Below are 26,032 nucleotides of genomic sequence, written 5' to 3' on the forward strand. Positions count from 1 at the left end.
TGGGTATTGGCTCCTATCTGAGAAGGTCACATGCACACCTTCCACTGGTACTGGTTTTATTCCATCATTTGTTCTGTCCTTACTCATTTGTCTCCCACTGGTTACCAGATGGCCACGATAATGTTGGTATCCTTAACAACTGTCTTGTGTAATTCCCTGCAGCATGGTAAGGGCTCAGAATATTGAGTGTTTTCCCTTTGGATAAGCCAGTAACATATCTGGGAACTGCTTACAAACGTCCTGATGGTGTGGTTATGGAGAGTGGTGGCAGACTAGGTCACGGAGCTGAAATGCGGCTTAACATGATGCAGGTGTCAGGCTACCCAAGGGGAGCTTTCACCACTTTTCAAGCCTAAAATGAAGGAAGGGGTCCTGCAGGCCGAATCTGGTTCTTATAAATAAGCACTTAATATCGTGAGGTGCAGATAAGCGGTAAGATCACTGTAAAAGGGAGCTTCGTGAAAGTCGCTGAAATGTTCTGAGCGAAGTTGGTTCTGATGGAGCTGCCACAGGACGCTTGGGGAGTCCTCTCAGCATGGTTCCCTGAGTTGTGCCAAGTTACCAGATGGGTTTGTGGCCCATTAGAAGATAGGGAGCATGGGAAGGGGGGAGGACAAGGAAGGTGGATGTATCAATCAAGTTGGAATAGATCATGCTGCAAAAACAAAAAAAACCCAGATCACAGCCTCACTTAAAACAACAAAGCTTTCCTTTGTGCTTGTGTTCTATGTCCATTTCGGACCAACGAGGGGCTCTGCTCCATGTGACTCTCGCTCCAAGACCTTGACTGGCAGCACAGCTGCTATCTGAATCATTACAGGTGCCCAGGACAGAGGGAAAGAGAGAGGGATGTCAGTCAAACACTGGCCCTTAAAGTCGCCACTCACTTCTGTCTTATTTTATTGGCCACAACAAGTCACAGGGCCACCTGACTGTAATGGGTCAGGAAGCAGGGTCTTTCCACAAGACGATAAAGAGAACCCGAAATATTTGTTGACAGCCCTACCCACCACCAGATTAGATGATGATGCTATTTGAACTTATGGATGTCTCTCTGGGGCCAGATGACCTTTCCAGGGCCTTCTAGCACTGAAAGATTATATAATCTAAAAAAAGAGCAGACTCTGGAAATATGTAAAAAGAAGCTCAACAAAATTCTGATTTTTCCTGTGATGATGACTTTAATGCTTGAAATATACATCAGACTCTTTCAAAAACAGGTTTTTTTGGTTCTGCTGCTTGCTGATAACCCAAACCTTGCTTAATCTGTCTATAAGGTCATCCCGACTCTTTCTTCTCTCTACTTTTCTTTTCCCTGCCAGTGAGCCAAGGCTTTTTTAGTGGAACTGGATTGGCGAGGTGGGGCTGGGAGAATGCTGGTGTTCCCCAGACTGGGAGAAAGATGAACTGGTATCAGGGTCTCCCTGAAGACATGTTTTCATACCAAACCAGAGTGATCATTGCAATTATGCCATGGCCGTGACAGTTCTTTGTGGGAGGGAAGAGGGTAATGGAAGTGTTTTCTTGTTTATCTAGGGGAGGACGAGGAAGAAACGAACGTGATCGTTCTCAGCTACCCTCAGTACTGCCGGTACCGATCGATGCTAAAGCGCATCCAGGATAAGCCGTCTTCCATTCTAACGGACCAGTTTGCGTTAGCCCTGGGGGGCATCGCCGTGGTCAGCAAGAACCCTCAGATCCTGTACTGTCGGGACACCTTTGATCACCCGACTCTCATTGAAAATGAGAGTATATGCGATGAGTTTGGTGAGTCTTTTCGTTTGTTTCCTACATGAAACTTTTGCCTGTGTGTTTCCTTGTTTTCCGTTCTTGTGAAGAGCAGTGATGGGGAACAAGGCTTATTTTCACCAGCTCTATGGGCCACCCCGCCCCTCCCCTCCCCCAAAGTTTTGCTGCATAAAGCGTCATCGCTTCCTGGGCAACCTCTGTTTGCCAGGGTAAAGGGTAATTATTTAGAATTTGTTGTTCAATGTAGGGTCTGAAGTTGCTTGGTTGACCTTGAGATTGGACTTTGGGACAGGAAGCTTTCATGTTCGTTCTGTCTTAAAAGGTTTTAGCTGTTCAGATACTGACTTTTTTAACTGATCACTCCCTTTTCAGTGTGATAAGGAACTATAAAAATGCACCAGTTGTAACCACTTCAGTACTATAAGGTGAACAGATAGATTGATGATAGATAGATACATGCCTGTCCCCTGTAATTTTTCATATACGTGTATGGATAACATATATATCCATCATTGGTGGGCACAGTGTATAAAAATATGTATAGATTTATATATATATAATATATTCAGATATCGATATATAGATATATAGAGAGATTCAGATATATATATATATCTTTATACACTGTGCCCCCCAAAGATGGATATATGCACACATAATTTTATCTGCATCTCTCCTAGCTGATCAGTCATGTGTCTCTATAGATAGAAGCACAGGAGAAGATATCTCATAGGTTTGGGAGCCTTTGCCTGATGCAGTGAATGGCTGGAGGCAAGCCAGGATCACATCTCTCACATCTTCAGTTTCTCATCTGTTTGTTGAAGAGATTGGATCATATCAGTGGTTCTCAACAGGCTGGGCTGGGATATCAGAATACCCTGGGGGTGCTTTATCAAGCTAGAAATGTTCCTTGGAAATTCCTGTACTTACAGAGGCATGAGACCACCCCCCCTTACCCTACCCCTTCTTTGGGATTTGCCATCATGGGGTGACCAGTGTGATGGCTGACTCATGCTTAATCTCTCATGGGGACCTGGGCAGAGAAGAGGCTGAGACCCATGTCCCAGAGAGAGAACTGATGGGGTCCCTTTGAGTCGGAACATTCCTTGATTCTGTCGGCTAAGGTTTTTCCAAGGATCCCCAGTTTGTGGATTATTCAGATCAGATTATTTTGCTTAACTGTTACAGGCCTCAGCATGGTTTGGGAAATCCCCTCTGGCCTCTCTACTCTGATTATTCCTGACCCCCCTGCTGCAGGGGGCTTGTAAGTAGGGGTGATGGTGAGGGAATGATCCAAGAAGGAAGGGAGGAAAGAGGAAGGGGACCTTGGCTCATTGGACATGGCATTTTTTTCCTTATAAACTTTCTTTTGGATGCTTTTCACAACTCTGCCTTACCAAATGACCATCAGTCTAGAATAGAATAGTAGTGTTTATGCAAGTTATTTATCCCTTCTTCCAAGAAGAATTTAGTGTCAGATTTTTAATACTCAGATAACCGTTGTATTCAAGTAGCTGAATGTATCCAATACATCTTTTCAAAAAATACCCTCTCTTTTCAGATCAAATAGTCCCTTTTTAATACTTGTTTTGAGGGTTTTTTTCCCCCATATCCCCTACTCCCAAGCCCTCTGTCCTGCTTGCCGCTCAAGAGGTCTGTAAATTCCTGATACAAAATAAAACTGAAAGAATGCTTTCCCTCATTTAAGAATAGTCAGAGTTAGAGTATCACAATGTAACAGAATGAAAAATGTTTTAACCTTTTTGGCTAATTTAAGAGTTATTAGTCATTGAGCTTCAAAGCTGTTGCGTCTGGAATTGGTAATAGAAAGAAGTTCCAACTTAACAGTGATCACAATGGCTGTTAAGAGGTTCCTAAATTAGTTTTAAATGTTCTCACAAACACAAGCATCTGACTTTTGAATGTTTTCCTGAACTTGTCTTCTGGTAAACCTAATTTTAATGGCTGCTTTTCTTCTCCAGCCTCTTAAAGTGGAAACTTTCTTTTGGAATAAAGGTACCCTGAAAAGAACTTCTAGATGCCTAGTTTAATAATTAGAATATTAGGCTTTTCTTTTAGTTGAGTTTGTACTTCAAATAATTTGTACTTCATGTAATATTTCGTTTTGGTAAGTGAACCGCCCCCCCCCCAGAAAGCTTATCTTTCACATGATTTGAACACCTTCGCCAACATCCCTCCCCCACCTTCCACTCTTGGTCCTCCATCTAAATTTCCAGAGAACACCCTTTTAAACCTCCAACTGGTTGTATTTGAAATCAACATGGGTTAAAGGGTTTGTTAAAACGTGGGGTTGGGTTTCTCCAACCAACTAACAGTTGGTAGAAGAACATAAATTTAATTAGTGACTAGCATTAAACAAATGTTCCTAATATTAAACACTGCCAGATGACCGAAACACTTCTGTCAGATTACCGCGAGTGCCAGGGGGCCCACAGATGAATTTTCTACACAGTATATATTCTGTACCACACGTTTGGTGACTTCAGTAATTGGTCAAATGTAATTTAGGTAACAGTATGCCTAGGCTGTAAAAATCAAATTTTATTAGCCATATCACCAGGTGGATGAATGGTGGAGCTGATGGCAAAGGGTTTATAGCATTTAGCAGCTACACCTTTGACACATGAAATTCATAAATTGCCATAAAGTACCTGCAAGGCCCTTCTCAAAAGGACAGTGTCTGCTTTCCTATGATTAAATAATGTTTATTTTATTAACTAATATGTTTTTTGCTTTCTTCTATTAAATGGGATTATGGAGTGGGGGTAGGAGAGGGTGTTCAAAAGATAAATAAAACACAGTTCTTGCTTGTTTGGAGGATTTAAAAATCTAATTGGGGAAGACAGGATTAATGCACCTGAAAGGTTAGCTAATGTTACAAGAAAGTCAATGATTAAGTATTTGGTGACTGTTGCAGAAAGCAAGCGCAGGAGGAATTTAGCAGTGGGGCTGGTTGGGGGGGTGGTGGGGGTGATCATGGGAGGAGTCAGGGAAAGCTTCATGAAAAAGGCAGGACTGGGTCTGGTTTTAAAGGATAGGGGAGAAAGGCAAATAGAAAATTTTGAGAATACCTAGATTACTTATAATTCATGTCCTGACTCTCCATGTTGGGAATGGCTGCCCTCACCATGGGTCAACTATCGGCCTCCCCTAGGCTTGTTTACCTTTAATAAATGGTCTGCTGCCCTCTCTACCAGGGGGACATGAATGTGAGTCTGTGGACCAAGGCTGAGACAAACCCAGGCGGTGGCTCTGGAACTGGAACTGGGCTTTCCTGGGCAGGGATGATCCACATTTTCTCTATGTGACCACCTTTCCCAACTGCTCAGACACCTCACCCTTCCCCCCATTGTAGCAATGTTGTCCACTGAATAACAAGTTTAATTGAATAATAAAAGTAAGGCTTTTAAATCTACAGTGAATCCCTATAAATAAATTCCCCGTGGAATTTTATGAAGCTGTTTAATGAAAAGTTTGATTAGAAACTATTAAAGAAAAATAGAATAGATGAAATTTCATCATTTAGTCCCACATTACAGTGGTGTCATTTTGATTTTTATTTACATTGAGATATTCAGAATAGAGTAAATATATCCTGGTTTTAATTAACTATCCTCCTTACTTGGGAAACGTTATTTTAGGCTTGAAGGGTTTTGATAGCGTACCATCTGCTTTCTTCCCTGTATTTTATTCAAGTCCCTTCCCTGCTTTACAGCGCTGTGCAATGTCTAAACCTATGACATAAGCATAAATTGAATCATATTAATGGCAGGTGATTGAAAAGCTTCAGCCTCGACATCCTGCCTGAATCCTTCCATCTTGTCAGTTACAATGGTCTTAAAGGCGGTGTGCTCTTTTCTCAGCACAAGAGAATCGACTATTTTTAAAACTAAAGCAGTGGACTCCCCCATGAAAGCATTGTGAAGACTGGCTGTGTTGCACATGCAATTAGGAAATGAGATTATAATAATAATGAGGGAAAGTGAATCAGGAATGACAGTTTTTCTCGTAAAAATCTTTACCCTACGCGTTATCCTGCCCCCACTGTCCTGTTAGAATCTCTGCACATGAGGCATTCTTCAACCACCCCCACCTTGCTTTTACCTCTTTTTATAATTTGATTCCTCTTTTGTAAAACACATACCGTCATGTATATTGTATTATTTTCTGTGCTGTAGAAAAAACAGACACACATGCAAACATTTTGTCTATTTCCCCTGGTAGAACAATAAAATGTCCACCAGTTTGTAATGCGCAGTGTTTACCTTAATATCACACAGGTTGATTTCACACATGCGAAGTGTTGACAGCTAAATCCAAACAGAGGCGTGCACAGAACAGTAGATGAATGGATAACTTTAAGGTAGTAGCTTTTATCAGAGGGATGTGAGGTGGACCCAATATATATAAATGTGATGAAATCAGTCCTTAAAGGTGGGTCAAACTAAGTGGATTAAGATGTGGTTGATTAAAAAAATAATAAAAGATATGGCTTATTTTAGTCTGAGTTTTGAATTGCGAAGAGACATAAGTCATGCTTTTAAGTTCTTTGGAGTCAGGGTGTGTGTGTTTTGGGGACGGGGGGTGTTCCTTGACCAAGGAATGGGATAGGATTAAAGGAAGAATGTGGTAATTCACCTGAAAAGAGCAGAGATGAGATGGGCTACCATCTTGGCATTTGGTCCAAGTGCAGGAAACCATGAGCTCTGACCCTTAGGGAGACAGTGGCTACATCAGTATCAAAACATGTCCTTTACTCAAGTGCAGGGAGCGTAGCACAGTCCAGGGGTAAACGTGCTAGGCTTACCGATCAGCTAGGTACGAATCAAGGCTTACCTGTCTGCTTTGCTGTTCCTCTGGGCAAGTGACATAAGGCCCCTCACTCATCCCGTCTTTCAAACTGGGTAGAAATACCTCATCACTGGGCTTAGACTAAGTCTGTACGTGCTTGATTAAAAAACAGTCCTCCTGATCAATGAAGATTCTCTACTGTTCTATTAGAATCTTAGGCCTTGGACAACTCACAGTCATCCAAACCGATCTCGCTCTGTAAATAACAAAGGAATCATTTCTCTAAGGCCCTGGGACTCTTCCTAGAACCTTAATGGAAAAGTTTTCTAATTTATACGTTCTGTTTTTCAGAAGTCTCTCTGTCTCTGCACTGAACTTTTCCCTTTCTGTTTTCCTGTTGCGTGAAATAATGACATTATAGAGAAAAGAAGAAAAAGCCAAGGGAGGAAAGGAAACAGAAGAGAGGGTGAAACCTTGACTTTTTATGAAGGAAAATTCAGGATGTGTAAAATTATTTTGAAGCATAGAGGACGAGCTGGACTCTGCCTCTTCCCCTCTAAACATCACATGTTTTGCTGGAAATGAAAGGAAAGGCAGTTGTTTTGTTAAGGATCATGGGAATTTGTAAGTGAGTAAACATTTTTTTTCCTTGCCAAAGTAGGTTTCATGGTCACAGTGGATTTCGATGATCAAATGGCCTTGTTCCTGGCCCCTGTCCACATTCGGCTTTTGCTGCCTGCCTGCCTGCGGTGCCCACCGATCTCCCAGATGATAACAAGGCAGATGTTTCGCTTTAATTGAAGCTGAGTGGGAAGCTGAGGCTTCTTGTATATTGCTAGTTATGCAGAAGTCCTTAACCTCCAGAGGTCTCTCTTGGAGGACTGCTTTGTCTTGGAAATTTTCTAGAGCTTCTGTTTATCGCTAGAGAATGGTCTAACACGGACCATGCGTGGTACCTTCTCTTTGTTGCACGTGCAGCCCAAGGAGGGATAGAGGAGTGTTTAAGTTCAATCACACAGTGGAGTCAACTGAACCCAAATAAATCTGCTGGTAATGGTATATTGGATGTGCTCGATAGGACCTCTAATGATTAACATATGGCCTTGGCTTGCAGGACACTGAGACACAAAGAGGGGCTACGGAGCAGACCTCCTTGGGCAGAGGTGTTGGAAGCTAGGGTACATCTCTCTTGAGGATTAATGAACGGAATTTTTATGTTGTTACTGTAAACTAATTTTCAGAATCAGGATATATGGAATGGGTAGGCTTCATGAATTTCTTTTCTATTTTTGGAACCTGGAAGCATATTTTAAAATAACTCTGGACTCTTTTTGTAGCTGAGGGGACTCAATGGGTTATTAAAAACTATTTGGACTCATGGGTACAATAAACTCTTGTTCACTCCAGAAGAAAGGATTTGTGCCTATATTGGCTAATATTTCACCTAGCATTTCATTTAGGAAAACAAGAAAGTTATATCCCATTACATTAGCAAGATCAACATATTCCTCTCTAGGGTGAAACATATATTTTTATCAATTCACATACACGCACGCATGCACCACACACACACACACACAAGAAAGAACCAGGTCATTGAAAAATCACAGGCAAAAGTGCTAGTTAGGGCGAAGGATGGTAGAATGAAGTTCAGAATAAGTCTGTATTCACTTGATTTTTAAAATCCTCCTGATGCCACAGCCACCCTCTAAACCCCTTCATTCTATCCTGTCAAGGGAATTGGATTGATTAGAGTTCCTTGGACTGTAGGAGAGGCTCTCTGGGGATGCCGAGAGCCCACCACAGTGCCTAACACGCAGCACGTTCTTGTCCATTTACACATTCCCCCAATATCTATTACACACCAACTGTGTGCCAAGTCTTGTTCTGGTCCCTGTGCACATAGTTATGGACAAGACAGAAAAATTTATACTCCTAAAGATCTTACAATGTCGTATGTGGGGAGAGGGTTGGGAAATATGGGATGGCCGTGGACCGTATGTCGAGGGTACAGACCGTACCTCACAGAGCTGTGAGGATTCGAGCCCGTAGACGGTACATGGCAAGTACTACTTAAGTACTCCTTGTTAACTAAAGCTTCTTGTATCTCTCACACCATCCGACATAACCCTAACCATGCGTCGAGTCCATAGTGGTTCCTCAAAAAAATTTACAAAATTATTTCATACCTATACAGACTCCTGGGGACTTGAGGTATCATTTGCTACTAAAAATCATTCAACATCCGCTCATTCCAGAAATACTTGTTTGTTTGTCCTTCTGCGTGGAATGTGTTTCACCAGATATCTTGGGTCTGGCTCCCTCTCATCATTCCAGCCTCAGCTCAAATGTCTGCTCCCCAGAGAAGTGTTCTCTGACTTTCCCCTTTTCACAAGTCTGGCTCCACCCCATCACCCAACATAGAATTATCTTCCCGTAACTTATCACTATCTGAAATTAACTCTCATATTTGTTTCTTTATTTGTTTATAGTCAGTCTCCCGCACCCCTGCCGGTGCTGTAACGTAAGCTCTTTCAAAGCTGGTTCACTACTGTGTATGCGGGGATCAGAACAAGACTGGGCACGTAGAAGGTGTGTAATAAATACTGGCTAAATGCGTGAATGTATACACGCATACCGTGGGTCAGTATCCTTGCCCTCCCCCATTTTGCAGATAAGGACACTGCAACACAGCAAAGTTACCTCGCTATCAAGTGGCAAAACCAGGGTTTGAACCTAGACAGTCTGGCTCAGCGTCCATGCTCTTAACAGTTATATTAGATTGCCTTTCAGCTTGGACCTGGCTCAGAAAGATCTTTCCAGCTTCCTGAAATCCAGCTGCCTAGAAGCAGATTAACTGATCACCAGCTCTCTAGACAATGAACATACAAAGTGTTCTGTAGGATTTAGAGAGATCGGTGTGTGTAGGAGTGGTTAGGAAAGGAATGATCGGGAAGATTCAAAATCTGAAAACCACTGGATGGGATCAGGAGATTTTGGTGCCAGCCACCATCCTCGCTTGTCTGTATTAGACCGGCCTCCCTGATGGAGCCTTTGCTGCCCTCTGGTCTCTTCCACACACGGCCAGAGTGATGCTTCCCACTCCATCACAGAAGCAGATACCAACTAGAGCCCTGTAAGAGCCGCAAGTTGAAAGGGGCAGCCAGTAAACTGCTCCGTGTTCTCATGGGCTCTTTCTAAGGCACGGGCTCACAGGACTTTGATTGTACACCTCTCTCATTTTCTGCTTCGAACGCACTGGCTTTCCCAACTTGGCATCCTCCTTTAATGAAAAAATTATAGGTCTAATTTCAAAAAATGAAATGTATGCAAGCTTTCCTGCTTCTGTCACTTCTTTATTCCTGTAGCACATAAATCATTTCCCTTTTTAAAATTAACTTTCGCTTGCCATGATTTGGTAATGGGTTTTCGAAGGACGCAGAGCAGCCAGGCTCTTGGCAAAGGAGCGGGCCGCGCTGCCTGCTCAGGAAATCTTCTCATTGCTGGCTGGCGTGGGCCTTGATTCCATCATCTGGGCTTTATGCTCCCTTTGGAAGTTGCCTAGAAATTCTCTCCCTTAGAATCTCTTTTCTGATCGGCCTTTTTGGCTCTCCAGTTGCCATAATGGAGGACTGAAGAACAGATGGGATTTGGGCAGAAAAAGACTGGTACGTTCTAATGCGTCTGGGTGCTTATATTCATTCATTGAGCACCAACTCTGCTTAAGGCAGAACTCCAGGCATTGTTGGGATATTGGTCTCTGCTGTCAAGACACTTAAAAATCAAGTTGGCCGAGAGAAGACGTAGAGTAATGGGCCACGACAAATATTGTTGTGATCTTCCTAACAATTCTGGATCTTGTCATGAGCAACACGATCACAGCTTCTGCAGGGTCACAGGTCCAGCATGTTGCCAAAGTGGGAGTTAGCAACCCCCACCCCAGTCCCCTGACCCCAGGAGACATACTTTTCCACCCCAAAGTGAGAGGAGTATAGTGCTAAGATTCGGGACTTAGTTTGATATTTTGATGTTCAGAGGAGACAATATGTGCCAAGCTTTATAAATATAAATGGGAAAGCTTTGCCACATTCTAGACCCTGCAAGGCAGCCCGCTAAGGACCAGCTTGCGGACGTCCAACTGGAGGTGCCCCTGGAGTTAAAAGATGTAAAGGAGGGCCAGGATGTCAGGGGAGGCCTCTGGGAGGAAGTGGATCTTCAACCGGACCTTGAGGGATTCAAAATGAAGGAAGTTATTTCAGGTGAGGAGATGGAAAATACTCCAGACTTTGAAGCTCAAAGAAAGAGGTTGTTTCCTCTGCCTTTTTTAGCTATCAGCACAGACATTTAACACACAAACATAAACAAGATAAAACAAAACAGCCTCCGCAAGCAAAACTTTTTTCTTCCTAGAAGATGTCACCTTCCCCTGAGGGAGCAGGTGCTCCTGAGTCCTCCCAGAGGCTCCATTGTGGTTGGGACCCAGGGGAAGCCTCTTGGAGAAAAAATCAACTTGTCTCTTATTAAATTGGAAATTTCCCCTTGGGCCCATAAGAAGGAAAAGGAGGGGTGCATCAACTTTGCAGCAGGGGGTAAAAGAGTGAGGTGCCTGATTGGTGTCCTGGGTGTTTAAGGGGCTGCTTCTAGGTTGAAATTGTAGCTTCCGAAGAATCATCTAGAACATTTCACTCTGTGTCCTCCTGTGTTTCTCAGTACTTTTCCAACTTTTTTCTTCTGCTTGATATTAAAATTAATGGATTCTGTTGCATTTCTCTTCCTTAGACTCTAAGCTCCTAGAAAGAATCGTGCCTTACTCACCTCTGTATCAACATGTTTGTGGAAATGATATAAAAACCCTGCTAAATTCTAGAAGGCTTCAAATCATCATTTTATCTCCTTTCTTAGAGTCAAGTATTTCTTGACCTCAATCTTTAAGGTTTAGCTTACTGCCAGTTGATTTAATTCTCAAAGGAAAGTATCTAGCTCAAAGGAAATGGTTTTTCCTCAACATTTACTCACCTCTTTGAACCAGAGGAACATTCTTCATAAACTGGGCATGGTCTTTGGTTGAAGAGTGTTCATTTGTTGTGAGGTTTAATATATCCTGGGGTCTGCACGGCCTAGAAAGGTGTTCTCTGAGAAAGTCAAGCAGTATCCATAAGTTAAGGCAAGTGGTATCCAGAAGTCACCACGATGATCTTTCCAGTCTCTAATTTACAGATCTCAGAGTTCAGTGTGAAAACCAAGGAATTGTGGCAGAGTCATTAGCATATAAGACATTGACAAGTTCCAGTGAAATGTGGACTATATGGATGTGGAACGTAATATAGAACACAGTTCAGGCTGGAATTGTATCGGAAAATGTTGGGAAAGAAAAGGCTTAGCCAGTTTAATGTTCATTATTAGGAACATTACTCGGTGGGTGGCACTTACACCCGGAGGATACTTTGTGGATCATTGACCTGCTCCGTGGTATGTGTAGATGAGGTTGAGGCCTTCTGTCTCTCAGGAGAGCGCCATGGAGGAGAGCTCCATCTTTGGATGAAGCCGGTTGACAACATGCAGGGTTGCACACGTCACACTTTCTTCCCCACAGTTCCAGGCATGAATATTAGGTCTTTAAAATAGGAGATAAGATATTTTAACAAAGATATCACACACAGTGCCAGAAACTATACTGCCCCATCCCCTAGCACAGACACCTTCCAAAAGAGAAAGGATGTTGGTAAATGTGGGTTCTTCTGAGGTCTGTCTTTATCATAGTCCAGAGCACAGGTCCCATGCTATTGAGGACGCATCCTATCCCATAGCTGTTGAAAGAAAGGAAGTTGAAATGTGTCAGGACTAGAACAAAATGGCTGTTGGGAACCCCCATTAAATGGTCTTGCTGACCACTGGTACCATTGTCATCTGCTGGACTGAGATGAGGACGTAGCCTCAGAGAGCAGTAAGAGTGTGGCCTCGCTGCTCCCAACCGGCAACCACTCAGCCCGCCCTCAGCGCGGCCATTTACAACTCCTGAGAGGAATGTCCTTCACATGGACGAGTGTTCCTCCTGCTTTTCAAATGGCCGTCACCCTGTCTTCAACGTCTTTCCCCTGAACATCCTTGTACAACCTCGAGGACTGGTGTTCATGACCCCATTGGGCAGTTGAAGAACTGATCGGGAAAATCTGCAGCTAAACGTGAGTGTAGTAGTGGTAAGACCATGATGGGACATGGACATCAGCTTCTGGATCTGTGCCCTTGAGGCCGTCCCCCCAAATGGGGCCCAGTCCTGAAGGGCAACAAACCCTAGTCAACCAGGATCTTCAGCCAATCAGATGCTCCCTGTCCCTCATCCCCTTTGTACCATGTTTCAAGGAGGGGAAAAAAATAATAAAAAACAGCTCATATGTTTTTTAAAATATTTTTCTCATTATGAAATTATTTCCATTGTGGAAAGGACAAGAATAATAATAACAACAACAATAATAATAATAATAATTGCCACTCTTCTGTGAGCATATGTACCATATGTCAGGCCTTATGCTAAGTGCCGTCCATACATGATCCCCCTTACTCTTTAGAGCGCCCCCATAAGGAATCCCATATTAACTGTCACTTCACAGGGGAGGAAGCAGAAGTTAAGAAAGGTCACATCAGCCCAAGTCACACAGCTAGTAAGTGGTCAGGCTGGATTCCAGATCAGGTCCGTCTGGCTTCAAAGCTGGTATGCTTATCCACTCTTTGATATTGCCTGCCTAAATATCACCAGTAATCTCATCAGGGTTTATCAATTCCTTCCGGACTTTTTCCAAAGCATTTTTATTTACTTGAGAACATTTTATATATGCAATTGTTACATTGTAAAATTTTAGTCATTATAAAATAAACATTTCCCCATATTATTATGAACAGTTTTACAAGCACCATTTCAACAGTCTCATAATACTGCATCAAATGACTTTATCAGAGTTTACATAATCCCTTTCTATTAGAAGTTTGTTTTCATTTCTTCCAGGGTTTTTAGTTTTGTTGCTTTAATGTATAATGTATAATTAACACTGTAATGAACATCTTTTTTTTTTGTAATGAACATCTTTATGTATAAAAACGTCAGCATTTTGATGGTTTCCTTTGGATAAATTCCAAGAATCTCTTATTGCCAAATAATTTTCCTTCTAAGCAATAGCAGAGCTGTGGGCTAATCAGAACCAGCTCTGCGCGCTTACCCGCAATCAGCCCTTCCTGCTGGACCATCTACAGCTAAGGTTGAGGATGCTGAGAACCCAGTGTTTGGAAGGAAGATCCAGAGTTTCAGTGTGGCTCAAAAGCAAACAGGAAAAAAAAAATTCTTCAATGAATACTGGGGGGCTTAGGCAAGAAGGTGAGCTCAGGCAAAGATTTTTGGTCTCCTGAAAAACTCACTAAAATTCCGATTTTTAGTCTCCGACCTCCTGAATTTGAATGGGCAACGTCCTGTCACCAATATTTTAATCATGCTCGGTGCACACTGAAGATTGAGACTTGGTGCTGTAGGAACGCCTGCAGTTGTAGTCGGTGGCAGGGGTGACAGGGAGTGGAAGTTGACAGTGTACTGATTACCACCAGCCAGTTCCTCCTCCCTTCATTGCTTCCATCCAGGTGTGATGCGGGGCTGCTGAGCCGCGATTGTGCTGATGTGCTAAAGGGTGGTGACCAGTAGCCGCCTAAGGTAGGGTATGTTCCCTGGGCAGTCACAGGCTCAGGTTAAAGGCCTTGCCTTAGGTGAAAGTGCAGAGCCATAGGGCGCCTGGGTGGCTTGGTCAGTTAAGCATCTGACTCTTGTTGTGAGTTCAAGCCCCATTTTGAGGTCTACGCTGGGTGTGGAACCTACTTGAGAAAGAAAATGTGCAGAGCTGTGATTTTGGAGGCATACACTCTAATGCTATTAATTACCCAGAAATTAAGAAAAAGCACGATGTACTAGAAAGGGCACTTGACTGGCAGTCTGGAGAGCCGGGTTCAAATCTGACTCTCTTACCAAATAGGGAGCTTCGGCAGCTCAGTTACCTCCAGGTTTCCAGTCTTACATGCTAAATGGAAGGTTGGACTAGATTTTTGAGCTTTTTGGAATCTTGGCCCCATTTGAGAATGTGAAGAAAGCTATGAATCTTCTTCTCCTGAAAATATACATGCAGACATCATCACTGTCATCGTTATCATCATGGCTTTGACCAATGTTAGCAAAAAATAACATATCAAACAAGTAAAGGAAATCTCATATATTTTTCAGGATTTGTCCACTCCGTGCAACCTTAGGTTATGAACCCCTAGACCAGGTGATCTTTCAAATCCCTTTCTGTTCTCACATACTTGATATTCTATCTGTGAAACAAATAACGATTTGTAGCAATTCTCTGATTCGCTAAGTAGGACAGCTCATTTCCTGAGAATTCTGGTTAATTAAAAAATAAAATAATGGTAACTCATACTTTTTATTGAGAGCATACTATGTGCCAGGCACTGTGCCAGGTGCCTAAATATCGTCTGGTCCCTAAATGCTATCTATATAATGAATCGTGCATATTTTATATGACTAATCACTTCAGTGGAAGCTTTAGTAAAGCCAACATTCACAAGCATCGAGCACTTAATACATGCATCTACTCCTTAAATTCTCAAAATACTCTGAGGTAGGCAGTGTCCCCATTTTGCAGATGAAGTAATTGAGGTTCAGAGCTCTTGAAGAGGAAGCCATCCAACAGTCGTCAAGGGTGGAGCTGGGATTCACACCCAGCTCCGTACTTTACAGCCAGTGCTCTGATAGGGTCTGCTGTGCTGCTCTTTTTTTGGTGAACTATTAACTCCTCTGATTCACTTAAATTGCGATTACAGGAATCCAAACTGTGCTCAAAATTTTTGACAAAAGGGACCAAAAAAAAAAGTCCCCATGGAAGTAGCTAAGTAGGCTCTTTGCATTCACCTGCACAGTCTGCGTTCCCCACGCCTGCACTGTCTCCATGTGATGACTCCTGTGAGTTTATTTTTATTTAAGATTTTATTTTATTTGAGAGAGAGAGAGAGAATGAGAGAGAGAAACACAAGTGGGGTGAAAGACAGTGGGAGAAGCAGGCTCTTCACTGAGCAGGGAGCCCGACGTGTGGCTCGATCCCGGGACCCTGGGGTCATGACCTGAGCCGAAGGCAGATGCTTAACCGACTGAGCCACCCAGGTGCCCCGATGCGTGTGAGTTTAAGCATGGCCAGTCACCTCAGCCTTCCGTGACACAGACTGAGCACCTGCTGTGGGCGAGGTGTGACACTGGAAAAGACCGAGAGTGAGACAGGTTGGTGCCCGTCAGGGGCACCTTGTCAAGCCCAGTGTCCCCTGAGTGTGCACTGGGTCCACTCTCACAGCACGCTAAATAGGGCAAAGTGTGGCCCACGGGTCACATCTGGCCCATCGCCGTCTTCTAGAGTCTTTCACTGGAGCACGGCCGGGCCACACTCACGCGCTTCTGTCTCATCCACAACTGCTATTATGCAAAGTTGAGTGTGCCCCGCAAGCTGAAAATATTTCCACTCTGACCCTTTACAGAAACGCTTACTGACCCCTGATGCAGACCTAACACTGGTACTAGATCTCATCACATCTAAGACAACATCGTTCGTAACACACATCATTTTCATAGGTACCACTAAGAAATAAAAAACGTTATCGTTGTCAGATGCCGTCAATGGGGAGACCGCCGAACCTGGAGACATCAAAATGTGATAAGGATTGTGTACCTTACAGTGGAAATTTGGTACTTTCCAGAGAGATATTTTAGAGACTTTTTTTAAAAATGTAAATATGGATTGTCATGAAGACTATTTTCCCTTGCCCATAAATCAACCAGGCTGTTGACTCCCCATGAAACCTATAATAACAGACCATGTGATGGGACCCAGTGAATCAGAAAAGTGCTGGCTTTTTGGCATCTGTCTTGCCAAAGACTGTTGCTATTAATGAGTAGAAGAAATATTTTGGCTTTGTTCTCTGAGACTATTTTCAACTCCCGTTAGTATAAATATTTAGGGTGTCTCAGCACAGTGGCTTATGTGGCAGTAAAATTGTTAGTTCTTTTATCTTAGGGCTGGAATATTTGAACAGTATGCTTGCTCTTAAAATGTGTTATGAGGCTGCGTACGAAAGGCTTTGTAGTAGTTTGGAATGGGAGCCTCTCAGATGCTGCTTATGGTCAGATTTTTACCAGTCTGAAAAATATGCTAATTACACACAAGGCTCTGAGTGAAGAGTGAACTCGATATTACGAATTTTAAACTTCCTCAAAACAAAAACAGGACACCACGTTGGGCGAGGTAGTAAATACATGGCATCAACGATGTGTGCCTCGCGTGGGTACGCAAATTGATGGCTGCGTGGACACACATTTGTCTACCCAGAGAGCATCCGCATTTGCAAATATAAGCCATGGTATTATGTTGTGTTTTTCCTTCAAAAATAGAAATTTAGGGATTCTGAGTCAGGCCACTTATTATTTGGCTAATTCAGCTGCAGAGTAAGTTATTAATGACCCCCAGATGTTGTTTATAGTGATTGGATATTTTCAGTTGTGAAGTAATATTTTCTTTTTGTGTGTGTGTGCAAGTGATATTTCTTAATATGCTCTACGGCAGCTGAATAAAAGTTTGATGGCAGAACAGTTTGCATGTCCAATGTAATTGCTTCTAAGTGAGTTCTTCATTCTTCACATTTTTAGCTCTAATTGCTTTTTTTCCCATATGTCTAAAAATAAATATTTGCAAGTTTTGCGTTCTGCTACTCATTGTAATACATAAAATATTTGTACACTGAGTGAAATTCACTGATAATGTTCGCAATGGGCTATTTAGAGAAAGTAAGGTTTGTGTGGTAAGAGGAGATAAAATACGTTTTTATTAGTATAAATGCCAAAGAAAGCCATTTATCATATTTTGAAAGAATATTTTTAAAGGAGTGGCCAGATATTTGACCCCTGGGACTATTTAAATAGATTCAGTTGGAAAAAGCGATCCAGAGTCAAAAATAGTCTGTTTTGCTATATAATGGATATTATAAATGATCTTTGGAAGGTGGCAATTAATTTTTTATTATCAGGGACAGGGGGCCCCACTATGTAGATTATCCAAGTCCCTGACTTCCCGGGCAGACCTCCTCTGCCGTCGTTTGAGTTTATTCCAGCTCATTAGCACCTCCACCCGAAGGTTGGCAGAGAAAAGGAGAGGAAGAAAAAAACGAAATCACTTCTGCTGCTCTTAATGGCCTTTGGAAAGAATGGATCATGAATGAAATAGAAACTAGTGGGAAAAATAAGCTATTGGATTTTCAGTGTTTTCTTTTATCCTTACCTTCCTCCGTTGACACGAATAATCGATAGTTGGCTTAAAGACTTTTAAATGAACTGTACATTGGAAGGCTTTGCAGTTATAATAGCAATATTATTCCCTTTACACTCCCAAAGACTGGGTGAATTCCAGAGAGGTAAATATTGCCCAGTCTCCAAGCTGGCATGTTTCTGAGCTTGCTGCCTTTTTTGTTGTTTTGTTGTTGTTGTTATTGTTAAAAAATAAATAAATAACCTTCTCCCAGTCAGTTTTTTATTGCACAGAATTCCCCTCCCCCTGCCTCCACATTAAATTTAACAATTATTTGTGTGTTCAGATTGAAACATCTGCTTGGCCGCCATACCCTGTGATCATGTCTGTGATACTGACCTGGCGATACTTTGCATTAATGAAAGTTGGCAGGTTTTGTCTTTCTCGTCATATTTGCTTCTTAATGTGTTGCTGTATTTACAGTTCACCCAGAACAATTTGTGACAAAGGTTTGCTTTTATCCTAATAGCTGCCGGCTTTATCCCACCTCTCAAGGTTCTATTAGACGTGTCAATAAAGCGATTCTTCAATGTTTGCATTACTTAGCCATCTTTTTGATACATATTCTTTAAGTTATCCTGGCTACATGCATCTCCAATTTCAGTCCCCCTTTTGGACCACCATACAGCCCAGAGCTTTTGAGCTTTGTCTTGGAAGCTCCTTCCATCAATCAGAATACCAAATTTACATTGTTAGGTTCCCTGGAGGTGTTAGAGCCCTGGATTCAGCAATTATTGTGAATAAGAACCTTGCAGGCAGGGTGAGTGCCAACATTCCAAGTGCTAGCACAATGGAAAAGAGAAGTGGTTTATGTTAGAATATGGTCACATTCTTCTGATTAAACCCACTCAAAAAAGACAACATTGTAATATTTTCCAATGACTGTTTATCATGAATTACGTCAGCCTTCGTTTAAATTGCTATTATTTCTCCTTAATGCTTCTTGGTGCCTGCATAATTTACGGCACTGGCAGCCTCGGGACTATGAAATAACCTTTCACAACCAACACACAATAGTAAAGAACATGGCGTTTTTGTTGTTAATTATTATAGGACTCCTTTAACTTTTACAAAGTGACATAAAATATTGTTGAGGTATTTATGGTTCAAGCTACTTTTACATGGATCTATTTTGCTTCTGGCTAGTTCTTAACTAAAGCAATCATTTGTGGTTATTAGGCCGCCGGAGATATTATGTCAGAACTGGTTTAAGAGTATTATTATGTATCACATGTCATACTCTACATGTCAGCACTTGAGGCCGTCTTTCAATAAAAACAAATGTGATTTTAGTGTGTGCTCTTTTAGGGATCGGTGATTTGTAAGCTAACCTGAGTTCATTTGAAGGTGTCCCAGCCTTGTTCAGGAGGGAACCCGTCTCAGCCTTCCATCATACCCTGTTAGTCCCTTTCCTGTGGATTTAAGGCCTTTCCAAAACAAACTTTGGCAAAGGTTTAATTCAGAGTGAAGATTTGCTTCTGGGGAGCAACAGAATTAGCAAGGACTAGTTAATTGCCCATGGCTGAGCTGGTTTTGATCCCCCCATTTTGTGGGTTATTCTTACAGATTTCGTAAGCCCTGGGTCTTCCAGGCATGGCCTTCTGAGGAAGGGAGGAGAGTCCTAGCCCATAGAAGACCCGACCTCACACATTCACAGGGGCTACCCCAACATTCTGGAGCGAAGTCTTGGGTGAAGGGTGATAGAAACAAAAAGGATGAGAACTCGTTTGAGTTTCCACAAGGCTCCACTTCCAGGCAAACTTTGAATTAATATGTCACTCCCCTGGGTTCCAAATACTGTGCATATTTTCCAGTCCTTGCTTATTTAAAGCAAGAAAGGAAGGGCGTGCCAGAAAGTTTTACAAAGAATGAAAACACATTAGTGACTCATGTGAACAATTACTGATTTTCTTAACATATAATTTCTTAATTACTGTCAACCGAAATAATTTGCATGATAATATTTTCCCCTCCCCACCCCCATCTGTGTTTAAAGAGCCATAAAATAGTGATCAAAGAGCCTGTTTGATCAATAGTAGGGAAACTTAACTCCTTAATTCTTGGTGGATTGATGGGATTCTGACATTGGATATTCTTTAGAATAATCACCTCCAACACAATGGGCAAAATGAGCTTTCCAGTAAAACAAACAGCTTTGCAAAGAGCTCGGGGGCATTTTCTTTAGCTTGAATTCAAGGAGGAAATTGTGACTTTTATGAAACTTGCATAAATTTACATGTATCCTGTCAGAGTTTTAAAATTAGACAACATGCCTGAATGCCCTGGAAATGAGTCTGCCATCCAGATTTAGAGTGCTTTTAGCTTTTTTAATTAAAGACATTTCACAAGCCAACCCCAGAGAAGAAGAGAATTAAGCATTACATAAGAATGTAGCAAAGTTTGAGATTTAATGAGTGAATATTACGAATTTATAAAGGAGATAAAAGGTGTGAAAGGAGCAGTTCTTGGGAGTTTTCTGCATTTTTTATATATATGTGTATATATGTATATATAAAAACGGGAAGAAGTGAAAAGGCCAGGCTGCCATTTGCTGTAGCCCTCGTTCTGGAACTGGTTCAAAGCTCGCAGCACTGACTGTGGGCTGTGAGGCTTGTTAATGAGCGCTCGTGGCAGTGAACTGGGATCATGGGCTTGTCACATGAATATAGATACACACATATATATAACTCAGAAGATAGAAGACAAGAACTGTTGCTGCCGTGTGGCTGCGAGAAACTCAAAACAATGAAAATCAGCCTAAAAAACTGCATTTATAAGAACTCAGTGCTGAACCTGACAAATGCTCATTTCGAATTCTTTAATAACTGCTCAGAGTGAGATATCGCTATTGAAAATTGTTTTTAGCTACATATGTTACACCGTTTAAAAAACTTAGACTAAATACTGTCAGCCCGTGTTTGCTTTCCTAGCATGTTATTCATTTATTGAGAAATTCAGAATGTAAAACATCTGGGAGTAAGCTGCTGTGTGCAAAGTCATCTTTAAAATGTGTATATTTCAGAACTTCTTTTGTGTATTTATTTAGAAATATGGGAAAATTCTGTAAACATGTTCTGGAATATATGTAGCATTTGAATATGAAAGAGAAAGTTGGCATAACTGAAAACCCAAATTTCATTTTCTATAAATACGACTCTGTTGGAGGAATGGGTTTCTGAAATTAGAAAATTCAGATTATGGTTAGCGATATTTACAGGGAAGTGTCTCTCTTTGCCCTGGACTGAATGTGCGAACCAGAAATGTCCATCCTGGCTCCTTCTGGGGTGTGATGTGATGTTTATGTCTAAATAAAGGAGTTAATTTATTTCAGCATTTCAAGGCTCGCGATGGAGCTGTACAAACCCAGTGGTGTAGATATAATAGAGTCTGACCAGAAGGGCCGCACTGATGGGGTGTTAATAGCTCCCTGGTTTTGTTCGACAATTAGTCCATATATTTTATAGCTGGGCCTTTAAGGAACTGGCGCCATCAGCACAATCACAGGAATTGGAAGATGACACAACACAGAGAGAGGAGTCAGGAAGGGAAGTTATTAATTTTCTCTTTTTGGGAAAAGTAGAAATAAGACCCAATATCCCATAGCTCTTTTCAATTCTTGTAAATTTCACATTCTCTAACCATTGTTGTAGCTCTGAAGCCCCAGGGCAAATTCGGTCTGCCCCAGGCTCTTTAATCCTCTTCCCCCCCCCCCCCCCCCCCCCCCCCCCCCCCCCCCGCCCCGGAAATGGAATTCGTTCTTTGTGATAGGAGCAGAGCTTATATAATTACATTTGTTGGTATAGTCCAGTGGACTGGTCTAGATGAGCTCCAATCTCCTCCAAACACCACTTTCTCGGGTTTCTCAAGCCCATTCCTAGGATGAGATGCTCCAGACAACATATGGCTCTCCAGCTAAGGGGCACTCCAGCTTTCTTTTAACCCGCTAGGGCCTGGGGTCCTTTGAAGACCTTCCCACTCTCCCTGTGCCCCCTCAGCCACCACGATCTCTCATTCGTGGCTTTGGCTCTGGACTTGCTATGATTTGAGGGCCATCATTGAAGGAATATTAAAATCAATGTGTTTTCCCAGGACAATTCCCTGAGTCTCATAAAGAACTAAAATGATGGAAACAAACAGAGAGCATACTTTCTGGCAAGGAAGTTGACTTAAAATTTAAACTAAAAACAAACAAACAAAACCCCTCAATGTGAACAATCCACAGAGATCTCCTGTCACTGGAGTATGAGGTTAAATTTGTTCATTGACCAGAGCAGCAAAACCCATTGAGCCAGTGTCAAGAACCAGCTAGTCTCTTAAGAGTTTAGATGAGGTCTCTAGATCAAGGAAATACTGGGAACAAGCCAAAGAGACATGTCTCCATGTTCATCTCTTTCTTCTGCCTGGACTTCCGATACACTGGGTCAAGTCTCCCACCCCTTCCCCAGCACCTAGGAGCTCTGGCAGGAAGCGTGGTCATGGATGATTCAGAGAAGACTTGTTTTGAGGATTTCAACCCGTTGCTATGGGTAACGCTTATCTGTTCGTTAAAGTAACGAACAGTAACGTGATTTGCTAGTAGATAATCGAATGTTTGCAAGTAACAAGATACTTATTAGAATATTCATCAGTTCATACTATCCAAGGGTTTGCTCCTTAAATTTCAATGAGGGACCTCTTCCCACAGTGCCTCCTTCATCCTTCACAGTATACAATTCATAGTTTACAGTTGACAGCCCCGACATAAGTATTGCTGCCTTCAGAGTTCCGTGTATACATAACACAGAGTCCTCTTCAGTCTACTCACACCCAACTTGACCAAACGGCATATTTATACACATGTGGACAGGTCATTGCCACATTTCGAGGCATATTCTTATACCAGAAGAATGAAATACTGAAGTGCTGACGGGATTGGTCAGTGTCAGGTTGCTTTGCGGGGGCAGGGGGGAGAGGCTAGAACATTGTGTCAGAAACAATGGGAAGGGGGAAAAAGAAAGAAGGATAAGATAGCTGTGACTCTAAAAATAGAGACAGATAGTGAGATGTCACAGTAGTTAAGTGAAGGGAAGCCTTACTTACAAAATTTATAAGAATGGTACTTTTGGACAAAGTCAAGAGGGATATTTCTGATCTGCCAGCCAACCACAAATATTTATTGAGTGATAGCTGTTCTGCCTTGAACTCTGCCCTAGGCACACTGAGGAACCCAGCCTCTTGGGAGAGTTAGTAAATAGACTTGAAACAATTCATAAAACAAATTGTGAATAGAAGAATACGGAGCTAGCTGTGTTATGAAAACTGTATGCAATTGAAAAAAGTTGGCAATTATATCCAGGGTGCTCAGGACAGCTTCCTGGATGGTCTTTAAGTTGGAGGAGAATAGAGAAGGCTTAGGTATATCCACTCTGTTTGGCACACTGGTGTTGTTTGAACTTGATGAGACTTTATGTCCTACCACTAAGGGCTAACATCCAGAGCAGCTCATTTAACAGCCTACTGGATTTGATGAATTTACAAGTGAAATAGTCTATGGAACACAAAGCCACTAATCCACAGAGATGCAGCCTTTGGTTGGAGATCATGAAGTTTTTATGGGTAATGTTTCACACCAGTGCCCCACCTCCCTCCCAAATCATCACAGTAGTATTTTGCTGGTAAATGTGATTCTTCTTTTTCCTCCAAGAGTCTTTTGAGTGGATGGAGGGAAATAACATTAGCCCATTATCACAGATGTGGAAACAGTGTTATTGGGACTCATGGCCTGAACGTGTTAGTGGGAGAATCTGGAATAAACTTGGTTCAGACACTGTTGCTACTCTCTGTTCTAGTGATGGGATGTTGAGCCTGAGAAATGAAGCCACCATTTCACCATCACTGCCATCTGCTCACCTCTGGGTAATAGATATAGGTATTGAGGAAATTTACCCCTAATATGCATAATGCTTGGTCTGCGTTCTTGTTTGTTCTGTCGTTGCTGTTTGTTTAGTTAACTTGACTGAACTTTCTCATCTCTAATACAAGGATGATAATACCTGTTTCCCATGGTTCTCATGAGGATTGGCCAAGACAACATATGGGAAATGTTTCTCACTGCTATAGTAATCTTAAAATAACAACAATAGTAGTCATGATCAAGGTCACATAGAGACTGAGCTGGTGGTGTGCCCTCTGCTGCTTCACCCCTTTGTGTCATAGATAAAGATAAGAGACAGCATCCTCAGCAATAGCCACACAAAGATATGGCAGGTGTTGATTTATGTGCCTGCCCCTCTGAATAAGCAGCTTCCCACTCAAGCCTCAGTTCTTAGCTTTAAAGGGGAGCAAGACAGGGGTGCGTGGGTGGCTCAGTCAGTTAAGTGTCTGCCTTCAGCTCAGGTCATGATCCCAGTGTCCTGGGATCGAGCCCACATTGGGCTCCCTGCTCAGTGGACAGCTTGCTTCTCTCTCTCCTTCTGCCCCTCCCCCTGGCTCATGCTCTCTCTCTCTCCTAAACAAATAAATAAAATTTAAAAATAAAATAAAATAAGCAAGATGATCCCCTCAACACAGGATTCCTGATTCATCCTTCCAGCTATTTTTCTTTCTGTTGAGGCCACCATTCATCAATTCAATAAATACGTTTAGGGAGAACTTACTATGTATCAGACATTGCATTAGACTCTGAGTCAACCTTAGTGAATTATACAGTGGTAAGTCCCTGGTCCTCATGAATTCTAGAGTCTAGGGATGTGAATAGCAAGCAAAGAAACATATATATATGAATGTATATATATATTTTATATATAATCACAAACAGAGAGAATTCCAGGCCATGATAAGAGCAACAAACCCAAAAAGATTGCCATCTGGTTTAAATGAAATACTGTATGTGAAAATGCATCACAGGCTATAAAATATAGACCTTCAGAGACTCTTAATTTTGACTAACAGAACACCTGCTGTCTTTGTAGCAGCCAGTGGCTACTGCACATGCTCAGTGCATGAAGTTTAATGGTGACACCACCACTGCTTTTTCTCTGAGGCTTGTTTCAGAAAGAAGAGTGGAAGGGAACCTTTCTGTTGAGTTTATAATAGCAATTATGAGCTGATAAGGGTAGACCATTCATCAAACGATCATACCTCCCGACTTTATCTCTTTGGGTCAAATGTTTCCTGATTGATATTGACTACCATATCTTAAGCAGCTTTGAACAGATAAGAAGCTAGAAAAGAAATTCCTTTGAAGGAGATTTGACAAAATTATGTTTTCTGATTTTTTTTTCTTTAAGAAGAGAGATTAACTTCTCATTGTTCTTCTAAAAGAGTACAAAAGCTACCAAACCATTGAATTGAAGAAAATCTAGAAAAGTTTTCATGGGTAGATATTGACTGAGTTCCCACTGAATACAAATGATCATACGTATCGATGTTCTTTTCTTGTTCTGAAATTGTTTGGAAAGAACTTTCAACATACTGAGAATGACCCTCTGCCACAGATACTTAGGAGTAGACAATTATTCCAAGAAAAGATATCCCCTTGATGGCTATATATAAATGTCCTACTAGAAACAGAGCTATAAGCCAAAGTCTTATAAGTTAAATATAATTCATTTTCATAGAACATTATTTGTAGAAGCAACATTTTAAAGGTGGGGAGGGTAGATTTCTGACCATGGGCCTGATATCCAGCTTTTAATTGAAATGACAATAAACATTGTAATTAATCAACTATGTACTCAATTATAAAATATATAATTACATTCTCAACAGTAAAAAGCTTACTAAAGTGTATATAAATCAATTAAACAGGGCAATACAGTAACCGATCACATAAAATTATATTTAATGAGATGTGTCATCTATCACAGTGTTTTCCACACAGTTCTTAATCATACATCTTTGTGATTCATTTGTGCCTTCTTTCTTGCTGCCACGAAGCTCACAGTGAAGGAACCTCTTTATCTTGGCTCTAGAATGCAGCGACTTTATTTTGAGCAGACATACATAGGTATCTTTAAAGAGAGTTTGAAGGGGGAAGATTTTGGGTCATCTCTAATGGCTTTTAGGAAGGGTAGCCTGGATTTTTCCGTCTGCCTTTACTTGTTATACATTTC

At 41.7% G+C, this 26,032-nt stretch overlaps 1 protein-coding gene across 2 annotated transcripts in view; it reads left to right on the forward strand.

The window, feature by feature from the left end:
• ARID5B (AT-rich interaction domain 5B) overlaps positions 1-26,032 on the forward strand; it is a 176,702-nt gene that overhangs the window by 85,543 nt on the left and 65,127 nt on the right. For both annotated transcript variants that reach the window (XM_002915102.4, XM_019795099.2), the window contains one exon: positions 1,537-1,767. In XM_002915102.4, coding sequence (XP_002915148.1) covers positions 1,537-1,767 — 231 coding nt within the window. The remainder of the gene's footprint in view (positions 1-1,536; positions 1,768-26,032) is intronic.

This window comes from Ailuropoda melanoleuca, chromosome 6, assembly GCF_002007445.2.
Source record: "Ailuropoda melanoleuca isolate Jingjing chromosome 6, ASM200744v2, whole genome shotgun sequence".
Lineage (NCBI taxonomy): Eukaryota > Metazoa > Chordata > Mammalia > Carnivora > Ursidae > Ailuropoda > Ailuropoda melanoleuca.